This window comes from Limulus polyphemus, unplaced genomic scaffold, assembly GCF_000517525.1.
Source record: "Limulus polyphemus unplaced genomic scaffold, Limulus_polyphemus-2.1.2 Scaffold75, whole genome shotgun sequence".
NCBI lineage: Eukaryota > Metazoa > Arthropoda > Merostomata > Xiphosura > Limulidae > Limulus > Limulus polyphemus.
Window position 1 is genome coordinate 1,091,807 of NW_013665685.1, and position 11,628 is coordinate 1,103,434.

At 31.3% G+C, this 11,628-nt stretch overlaps 1 protein-coding gene across 4 annotated transcripts in view; it reads left to right on the forward strand.

Moving 5' to 3' along the window:
• Window positions 1-523: 523 nt before the first annotated feature.
• LOC106466697 (mitogen-activated protein kinase 14-like) overlaps window positions 524-11,628 on the forward strand; it is a 65,413-nt gene continuing 54,308 nt past the window's right edge. For 2 of the 4 annotated variants that reach the window (XM_013927013.2, XM_013927020.2), the window contains exon 1: window positions 531-1,244. In XM_013927013.2, the coding sequence (XP_013782467.1) occupies window positions 1,138-1,244 (107 nt within the window). In that variant the 5' untranslated portion in view covers window positions 531-1,137. Of the gene's footprint in view, window positions 1,245-11,628 lie in introns of all 4 variants that reach the window. The other 2 variants (XM_013927005.2, XM_013926997.2) reach the window with 2 other exon arrangements.

Sequence of the window (11,628 nt, forward strand, 5' to 3'; positions counted from 1 at the left end):
TATATTGTTCTTACACAGCTGCTTATGGTATTTAACGTTTTTTATATAGTATACATTCATCTGATGAAACATTTGCGTTTTGCCCCCAGAACCCTGTAGCATTAGCATGCTGATTGTGCTTTATACAATATGTGTTGGCTTTTAATCTCACAAATTAGACCCCCCCCCCTCAAACATTCTGCATATTGGACTGAAAACAATATAAACCAAAAAGAATAGTATGACTAACATCCATCCACTCCATTTATAAAAAATATAAAGGTTTTTTGTTGTTCATATGCAGGAAGGTATAATTACAAAATGTTAGTTATATCTTTACTAAACTAAATCTTGGCCAACGCGTATATAGCAGTTGTGTTGCTGTTAATTTCTTTAATAAGGAAGGGGGTTTAATTTTCATGATATAACGTATGATCGCCTACTTGTACCATTCTACTGTAGAGTCTGCAGTTTACTTTTGAAGGAAAAAATCTATATTTTAAAATGATTCTCTGTTTGCAGTGTTATAAGCATAATATCAGCGATTCAACCTTCTTAATGTGAGACACATATTAATATATGAATAAGAAGCTTCACCTTTGAATCGTGATAAAGTAACTAACTTCAATCTGGAATCGGGAATAGATAACGAACTTCAGCTCGGGTACGTTGAGAACTTTCCGAGATAAACTTTAAAAGTACGACTGGAGGATCGTAATAATCTGAATTCGCTGATTTGAGCGCCATGTTGAGTAGAGTGAGTCAAATAGCTTATAAAAATAGCAGTTTCGTGGTAACAGATTGAAAAAATAAGTTTAAGGGCACGTAGGAAAGCTTTCAGAAGACAACAGTAATATTTCATTTTCTTTTTTTTTCAGTTATAAACTTTTAGGACAACAGATATAAACGCAGACGAAGTAGAATTTAAGAATATTTGGTAGTATTCGTATAACGTTATACTTATAGCCTTGCCTGGGTCTAGTACTAGTAGGCCTATATGATATATAGGTATTACTGTACAGTGAGTGACTGCCAAGCTACAGTACAGGTTCACTTACGTTACCCTGTAATCTGTATAGACGGGCGTAGCCTAAGATTTGGACTCGGGCTTAGGATTGAGAGTGGGTCGTTAAATCTTAATAAACTCATCTGAACAATATGAGAAGTGGATTTGTTCGAACTGATTTAAATAGAACAGTATGGGAAGTGCCAGAACGTTATCAGTCTCTTCTTCCTGTAGGATCTGGTGCTTATGGACAAGTTTGGTAAGTATTGCCAAGCCTAAGATTTGTCTTGACTTAAGATTTAGGCTAGAATAGTGAGTACAGTAGATTATTTATCTATTGTCACATTTTAAATGGTCAGACTTCTGAGTCTGATTACAATGTACAAGTGGTATAACTAAAAAAGTTTGGAGAAAGAGGTCTGTTACTGTTAGAATTATTAATATTAATGCTGTAATGTAAAGTGTGACTATAAGTGTAAACTCATTTATTTAGAGAAATAAATTGAGCAAGTGTATCATTTATCACTTCATCACAAGTTCATCCCCTGTCATCATCAAATGATCTGCTTTAAAGGATGTTTTTAGTAGTGTCACTAGTGATTGGAATATGGGTAGAAATATTTTTGTGCAGAACAACTGAAGCATTGGTAATCACATTTTTTATTTTGTTCTAGGCACTTTTGCACTTGTTGATGAACAGTTCTCTACCTAAATATTTAGAGCATAAGGTCTTACCTTTAAATTTAAGTAGGGACCTAACAACAAATTCTTAATTTATAAAATCTTAAACTTCAAGCCAATAGTGGATTTGTATAAAATGTAAAAGTACATAAATTCATCTCTTCGAATTGTGGCTCTCTGTCAAACAGAAAATGTTATGACATTTTTGGCATTCATAGAATCATATTTTAGCACATGTAAAACAACTGTTAAATCTGTGACTATTGAAGCTTGACAGGACACACAGTTTTCTTCACATCTTCATAATTTCTTTAAATTTTTGGTGAATCAAACTGAAAATTGAACCTTGAAAAATTAGTTTTCATAATATGTAATTAATTGATCTTTTTTCTTTTTAAATATTTTCCACATTTCTTTAAGCATCTTAAATTTATCACATTTTCTTCAAACCTGGGACAATAGCTCCTCTGCTGTAAAAGTAAGGCATACTTGGAAGTTATTAGATTGCATATAGTTATTAAGTAGAAAGAAATATCCTATGTTAATTTGTTTTTTAATTTGTGTGTGTGTGTGTAGTGGGGGGGGGAGTTTGATATTTTATGATTAGATATAGGGTTGTCTTTCTCCTCCATTACAATGACATTTCTTACTATTTTGTAGCAGCTGATCCCAAGGCATTTATAACAATATGATTGTTTTTGAAACATGCATTATTTTATTGAAATGACAATTTATAGAGTTAAAACAAGTTCATTTATGAACCTCATCAAGTAAATCAGTATAGATATGCATATTTATATAGATGTGTGGAGGAATTCTTCTCGTGCTTTTCCTCAGGTAATTTTACAATTGTAATATTATTATTATTATTTTATATGACTACATCATTAAATAGTGCTGTAATTAAGGGTAGATTTTGATCTTCAAAAGTATGGAACACATTATCAAATTTAGGTTAAAACCTTCAGTAACATTAATTTGCGCAATTTACTGATGACATCACATGAAAACAGGCCTTGATTATGAGAGGGGAAGAATGTGGTATAAGTTGTTAAAAAAACCTAACATGACAGAGATCTTAAGTTTGATCCCACTCATTGTTGATGTGAGATGAGGTTAACACACCACTAAAGTTTTTTCATTTCTGTAAATGTAATGTACAAATCACTACTTATTTCAAAATTGCATGTTAACTTTAGAACTGGTTGATATAGTGAGATTTGATAACTGGTTAATCATCGTGATCAGTAATTGGTTTACATTGAATTGTCCTCATATGAGACTTTGATAGTTGAAATAATTAAATACTAGTTTTGGTTAGTTGATCATTTTCATGAGTTGTGACACTAATCAATTAAACTTAGGCACTTGAACTTGGTCAGTTTGACCAACCTTGTAATCCCACGTACTTGTGAAACTATATATGTATTAACTCTCAATGTACCAAGTGTATCTTCACAAAATTTGGCAAGCTTTTAGTTAATATTACAAGTCTGTTGTACACAGAAAATCATACTTTTTAATGAAGGTTTTTACGAATCCTTTATTAGGTGAGTGTGAGTTAAAGGTAATTTTCATGCTAGAAATAAAACTACTTCTTTTCACCTTGTAGTTTACATATTTCAATTGCATAACCTTTAGAACCTCCTAACCCAATTTGTTTTTTGTTTGTTAACTGTATTTTAAAAGCAAGATGTTACCAGTAGAGCTTAGGATAAATGATCAGATTACATTCATATGCATATCATGAGCTTCAGTTATAAATCAACTGTGATTGTGAAATCTGAAACCTTATCCAACTTAGTTTTGGGACAGTAAGGGACCTATTGATAAATTTCGGCTGTCCCACCCTCTAAACTGAGCTAAAACTATTAAATAAATAAAAAAACCAAAAAAAAACCATAAAGCCAGCCCTTATCATTCATGTACTTATCAAGCTTTTTCTTAAACTCACTTGAATTTACTGCCTCAACATCAGAAGGAAACCCATTCCCTAGGCAAACCACCTTGTTAGAAAAATATAACTGTCTTAGCTGAAGGTGACTCCTACCCTGCCAAAACTTGTATTTGTGTACCCTAGTCCTACTATTCTCGTCATTAAGTATGAAAAAAGATGATGCTTCAACACTTTCAGTTCCTTTTACAATCTTAAAAACTTCAATCAGATCCCCTTTAAACCTTTTATCTATTGAAAACAATTTGAGAGATTTGAACTTCTCCTCATATGACAACCCCTCCATCCCAGGAACAATTCTAGTAACCCTCCTCTGAACCCTTTCCAACAGTTCAATTTCCTTCCTAATGTAAGGAGTCCAAGACTGAACGCGGTATTCCAAATGTGGCCTAACCAGTGACCTATACGATGAAATTATAACCTCTTTAGACTTGTATTCTATATTTCTGTACATACAACCTAAAATCCTATTTGTCATAACACTAACAACAGCACACTGTTTGAATGGCTAAAGAGACTAGTCAACTATTACACCAAGATTCCTTTCTTTTGTGACACTGTTAAGGTTATTCCCATTCAAATTATGTTTATAATTCAAATTATGATAACCCACATGCATTATCTTGCATTTATTTACCCAACTCACTAAATGATCTAAATCATTTCGTAAATCAGCAGCATCCTCTTCACAGTTAGCAACACCCAAGACCTTAATATCATCAGAAAATTTAAGTAATTTATTGACTGTTCCTTCATCTGTGTCATTGATATAAATCAAAAAGAGCAAAGGTTCTAAGACTGAGTCCTGAGTTGCCCCACTTACAACATTAATCCATTTTGACTGAACTCCATTTATAACAACCTTCTGCTTTTTTCCATCCAGCCACTCTTCTTCCCAATTTGCTAACTTATCCCCCACACCAAAAGAGATAATTCATTTAACAAGTCTTTTATGTGGCACCTTGTCAAATGCTTTCTGAAAATCTAAGTACACCAAGTCTACACCCTTACCCTCATCTACATAAGCAGTAACCTTTTCAAAGAATGTCAAAAGATTTTCCCTTAGTGAAACCATGTTGACTATCCAACAAAATGTTAAATGGCTTTGCAAGGCATCTTTTATCAGACTTTCCCAAACTTTTTCCACAACTGATGCAAGACTAATGGGCCAATAATTACTGGAACAATTTTTAACATCTCCCTTAAAAAGAGGAATAACATTAGGTAACTTCCAATCCTCTGGTATCTGCTACTATTCAAGGACTTGCAAATAAAAGTAGCAAGTGGCTCACATATCCCAATCTTTAAACCTCCTTCAAATCCCTTGGGGAAATGTTATCTGGCCCAGGAGCCTTATCATTCTTTAAACTTCCCAATTTTTTTTAACAAGCTCAGAATTAATGCAGTCATCTTGTCCTATCTTGTTCCCATCTATCATCAGTTCAAGATGTGGAATACTGCTTAAATCTTTATTTGTAAATACTGAAGAAAAAGCAGAATTTAATAACCCAGCCATCTTGTAATCATCAGATATGAGCATTTCTTTATCATCCCTCAAGGGTCCTACCCCCATCCTAACAATTTGTTTACCCTTAATGTATTTAAAGAAATCTTTACTGTTAATTTTTATATTTTCAGACAAATTTTTCTCAGATATCCTTTTTGATGTCATAATTTCCTGGTTAACTGACTTTCTTGGTCTTCTATAATCTTCTAAATCTCCTATCATACCAGTCTATTTAAATTTCTGAAATTTATGATGCTTTTCTTTAATTTTATACTCTTTGTGAGCCAACCTGGTTTTTTACTTGCAGCCACCTCTTTCTTTCTACAAGGAATATGTTTACCTTGAAAATTTAAAAATTTTCCACATCTGATCAGTATCTTCAAATAACTCAGCTGCCCAATTCACAACAGATAATTCTTTTTGCATCTCTTCAAAATTTGCTTTTTTGAAATTTGTAACCAAAATACCATTATTCCTTACCTTCATATGCAGCAAAACATTGAACCTAATAGAGCAATGATCACTTGCACCCAGATGTTCCCCAGTTTCCACCTTCTCAATCATTTCTGTATTTGAAGTTAACAATAAATCTAAAATGTCATTGTTTCTAATAGGTTCCTTGACCAATTGGTGAAGAAAACCATCGTGAACAGTTTCAAAAAATATTTTTCTTCGTGGTTTGACTCTAGTATTTCCCAATCACCCATAATTATGACTTCACTAACAGCTGAAATCTTAATCTCTGTGTAAGGTTTCTCGCTAATTTCATCAGTATCATCTGGTGGTCTGTAACAAATTCCCACTAAAAGCCTTTTCCCTTTGTTTCTGTTAATAGAAATCCAGATGGATTCAATCTCCTTGCTATTATTTTTTACATCCTCACCTTCAACAACATGTAAGCCACATTTTACATATAAAGATACTCCTCCCCCTCTTTAACACTTTATCCCTATTAAATAAACTGTAACCCTATATTTCAAAGAAATTTCTGTCATCAAACAAAATCATCAACGTTTAACCTTGTTTCAGTTATTCCCATTATATCAAAATCCTCTGTTCCTACCAGTGCTCTAAAGTTATCTATTTTTATTTCTTATACTTCTAGCATTACAATAGTAACAATAAAACCTACCTTATAATTTATTCTATACTCCTTTCCTATACTAAGCTTTTCTCTACCTCATAGTTTGTCCTGACTCTTACCAATGTTTAGTTCTAGTTTAAAACTTCCCTTACAGCTGAGGTAATAACCCTTGCAAACAAGCCAGCTTCTATCATACTTAAATGTAAACCATCCATTCCAAAAAGCTCCCTTCTTCATTGAACTGATTCTCTAAGTCCAACCAGACAATCTGCTCATCCTTGCATATTAACCTAAGCCTAGCATTTAGCCCTAGTTGCCTACTTATAACTTCATTCCCCATAATTAATTATGGGTAGTATCCGTGACAAAATTAAGTTATGGCCTTTTTTCGTTAAATGCCTTTATCATACCCTTGTACCTATTAATTAGCTCTACATCATTAGCCCCTATGTGCACAACAAAAACTACATCTCTACTAGCTAGCCTCCTTTATCTCCTGTTCTGCCAGTTATATCCTCCATCTGTGCCCATGGGTAGCATAATCTAATTATTTTCTCCCTATTTACCCCACAGACTATTCTATCCGCATGCCTTAGTGATTTGTTGATTTAGGTAATTGATTATATTGAGTTAATTGTCTATCTGTAGTTAACTTTCAAGAAAATATTATGATAGTTAATTTTTGATTAGTTTTGGAGCTGTAATATGTGTTGAACCAAATTTATGTGTTTGTTTTAGAAATATTACCTGCAAGAAAGTATGAAAAACTAAGTTTTATACTTTCTTTTCCGTATAAATCAATGATACCAATATCACAATGATCATAATGAGTACCTAAAATCAGATCTTGCAGTCTAAATATTTGAGTTATTATAACAATACTAAAGTATTCAAGGTCATCATAATGAATGCCTACAATCAAATGCACTGTTATCAGGATCAGATTTTCGTAAATTGCATTTGTGTGTGTGTGTGTGTGTGTGTGTATATATATACTAGTGGCATGCATCAAGCTTCAAAACCTGTCTTCAAATAAATCAAGCACTTGCCAGACTACAAAAAGAGAGAGAGAGAAATGTTAAAGAACTCCTTCTCTTACATTTATTTTCCTGTAAATCTTGAAACAAATCCTCATTTCGGGATACATTGCACTCTCTCCATCATGAAGTCACCTGAATGTATTTTCATAGGTAAACAAACTTATTGATCCAATCTTCTTAAAAATTAGATTGGAAAAACATCGAAAAATTTGTTTGATTGGATCTGTATTGGCAGCTGATACGGAGATCAGTTGCAGATGTAATTAAAACCAACATGATTCACCAAAGGGGTATCTTTCAAGGACATTACTTATTATATAGATAAGAGAAAAGTTGTTGATTTGTATTTATATTTTCAGGACATTTCTTTCACGGTGCCACACCAAAAAGTAGCTAAGAAACCAAGTCATTGATGGTGGGGAAAGACTAGTTAATTGGATTGTACCATAGTTGAATGAAAGAATGCAAAAGGTTGTTGTTAACAGCTCTTATTCATACTGAAAATCAAGATCAAGAAGTATTTGCCTCTACACTGTGTGAAGTTTGCATCATCTTTTGACAGATGCACTGTTGTTGTTGTTAATGGCTTTAACAATTCTTATTCATACTGAAAATCAAGAAAAAGAAGCATTTGCCTTTCTACTATGTGTGAATTTTGCATCATCCTTTGACAGATGCACTTGCCTCAATCGGACACTCTACTTGACGCTGAATTGGCTTACTAAAAATATAAAAATGTCAAGGATGAATGCCATAAGTTGAACTTTAAATTGGCAGATGGATGGGAAGATTTACAGAAGTATAGAAAAGCTAGAAATTTGGTTAAAAAAATTATGAAATCAAAAAGGCTTATGAGAAACAACTGGTTAATGATGTTAAAACTAATGGCAAGGATGTTTTCTTTAAGTACCTAACAGTTAAGCAATATATTAAAATGGGGTTAGGAGCTGATGGATGGGTTTTTGTTGAAGATTATGAAATGACTGAGCTTTTGAATATTTCTGAATAGGAGCATTCTGTGAGCATTACTTCATTTGTCCTGGATTTAAATACTAATCCTCTGATGAGAAAAAAATAAAAAGATTGATTACAAATATGTAAAACACTAGGCCTAAGCAAGGTTTTCTCCAAGGTTTAAAATGAAGTTGGAGACCAGGTATGCAAGCCTCTCTCTATTTTTGATAGGTCAGTAGGTAGTGAGTATGTACCTGAGTGTTGGAAATGGAGGGGGGTGGTAAGAGTTGCTTTGGAAATTATAGGCCAGTCAGTCTTAATTCTGTAAGGGGAAAAATTCTAGTCTTATGAAAGAAGCTTTTAAAAATCATTTAGTAAAATAATCATAAAAGAAAGCAAACATGGATTTACCAAACTGATATCTAGTTTTACTTATCTGTTATCATTTTTTAAGGATGTTGCTTGTTATCTGGATGATGAAAAGCATGTAGACTTGGTATACTTAGATTATCAAAACATTTTTGTTATGGTGCCACAAGAAAGATTAACCAAGAAAATTACATCAATGGGAGTTAGTGAAAGACTAGTAACTTAGATTTTAAGATGATTGAATGAGAGAAAGCAAAAATTAATTGAAATATTGCAATTATGATTTTTCCTTGTTTTTGATTGATTCAAGATTGTTCAGCTTAATTAATTTTAACTTGTAAAATAATCAACTGATCAAAATTAGTATTTATAGTTATAACTAGTTTCAGTTATTTCAACTATTGAAATCTCATGTGAATAAGCGATTAATACGTAATTAATGAAGTCTCGAAATGAGTAGGTAAAAGTGCATGTCAAGACTTTTTATGTAGTTACATTCAAATTTTAAACTATTATAAATATAAATGAATAAATTTAGCATAAAAGTATACTTAAATCAATTTTATATAGAATTTATTTCTTTAATTTCAAAAGGACATGTATGAATTCAGTCTGCTTGTCTGTATAATGTGATATTAGTTCGTTGTGACTTGTTCATTTTCAGTTTTTTGCCACCCCTCTAAGATGTCCCAACTTTAATGCAAATTACTCATTATAGTGTAGATATTTCTTATGTATAATCTATTTTTTGTAATATTTAATCTTCTTTGCTTACAAAGATATAAACCAGAAATTCAAACCCACTTGCTAAGCCTGCCTATTATCTTTTCTTTTTAACAAATTGTCAGTAATTTTCTCTGACATTTGTTGTTGCATTATTTATAACTAGTAGAAATACAAATGACGTATAATGCTACCTTGTTCACAGTAGAAATTTTTGATTATTTCACCTATAGATTCAAAGTAGATATCTTGGAGTTCAGATTGAACAGCTAAAGGAATTATTTTCTGACAATTATGCCTGCCTTAGTTAAAAAACCAGAGAAATTATAATAGTTATATGAACATCATTTATTTTCCATGAGTTATTTTATGTACTTAGTAAAAATTTTAAATAAATTGTTTTATTTATTAGTAATATGATTACAAAGAATTAAGATTAAGTTTTGTTGGAGGCCTAATAACAACAAAAAAAGGCCAACCATAAGTAATAAATTTCTTGTCTCTTATATGTTTTTTTATTTATTGTTATAAAAATAATTAAAATGTTAAAATTAGAAATTTATTAGGTAAGATAATAATAATAATACTAAACTATTAACATTTCTCCACAAAGTATATTTGTGAGTAGCTTGTGCATTATGTCATTCAGTACCTTAGCTTGAGCCACATGTTCATCTTGCTGTCAGACCAGTCTAAGTTACACTTTGATTCCATATGTTCACAAAAAAGTCTTTAATAAAATTATTTAATTCAAAAATCCTTTTTGTGTGTGTTTGTGTATAAAAGACTTGTTATGTTTACTAAAAGCTTGTCAAATTTCATAAAGATACTCTCTATGGATACGTTGTGGTTGCAAGGATGGTCAAAGTAACTAAGTCCGTATATATATATACCCACAAGTGATTAGTTTTCAGTAACATCACATTAAAAATGGAGTTCTGATATATTCAGTTCCACTGCAACTGTACTGGTTGTGCTTGCCATGTGACTTCCTGTTTTGCACATTTCAAATTGTTTTGATATAATGTATTCAACTATTTGTTAAAACATTCCAAAAAAAACCTTTCATTATACTTAATGAGAGAGCCCCTATCTTTCATTCTGTAATTTTCATTTACCATTTAAATTTCCTTCCCTTAACGCATAGAAGTTCTAATTATTATTAGATTTTGTCAATATTTCATCATTGTTACCTATTGTGTATTCTCTTTTGCTAGTGACTAGTTTATGGATCCCATCGATTTTCTTTTGTTTTTCTAATATATTTAAATATTTCTTAAACTTCTACTTACATTTTTTCCATCTAGCTGTGATGAAACCACTTCCTTCTGTTTTATAATATTTTTATAAAATGATTGAAATATAGGTTACTTCTCTTCAAACTAACGAGTTAGTCATATCCACTATTACTTAGCTTATTTTGAAAAGTCTTAATTTCATCTTCTAAACATTTAAAGATTTTTTTTTTACAGGATGAATACAAGTTTGTCATTCCCCAAAGTATTTACATGTAATTTTTAATAAAATACATATCATTAGCATCAAGATGCATTTATCAAAGTTATATCAAAAGATATTTTGCTTTTCTCTTTCTTACTTACTGTACTTACTAATTTGCTATGTAATTAAAATCCTTCGCTATGCCAGTATACAATGTCTTTCAGAAGAGAATTATTACATATCAAAAAATGTTTTCCTCGTGTAGTTACATTAAGTTTTATCTCTAGGTCAAGCACCGAGTGATCTGATTTATATCTTGGAGTAATACTTGCATTTTTTATGGTGTAACTTGTTAATTTATCTGAAGTGAGAATTTAGAAATGGTGATTCAATGTAGAGATGGCAGTGGTAAAAAAAAACTCAAAACTATTGCATTATACACAATATGAGTTTCATTAACTCTTTCAGCATGGGCTTGGTTTTAATTTAATGCTATAACTTTCAAATTAGTTAGCAAAGATTAACAAAATTTGGCAGTAAATATTACAATGCTTTCATATGCAAAATATCAGTTTTTTTTTGTTTTTTTTATCAAGTCTTGAGGCTTGTTAAGCAATGTTTTTCTCTTGCCTTTTTTCTTTTCACAATGTTGCATATCCAACATGCAAAGTAATTTTCATTTTAAGATCAAAATACATTTATGGATCAGAAAGTTTTCAGATTTCACATGCAAAATCTTTATAATGTCCAGATAGTTATCAAACATTTCTTAAGAAAAAAACTTTATATTTTACCTGTTATTTTCAGTAATGAATCTCTGTATGGGTTCAGTAGATTTGACTGATCTTGTAACCATCATAAAAAAAAAATTAGGAAATAAATATAAATTAT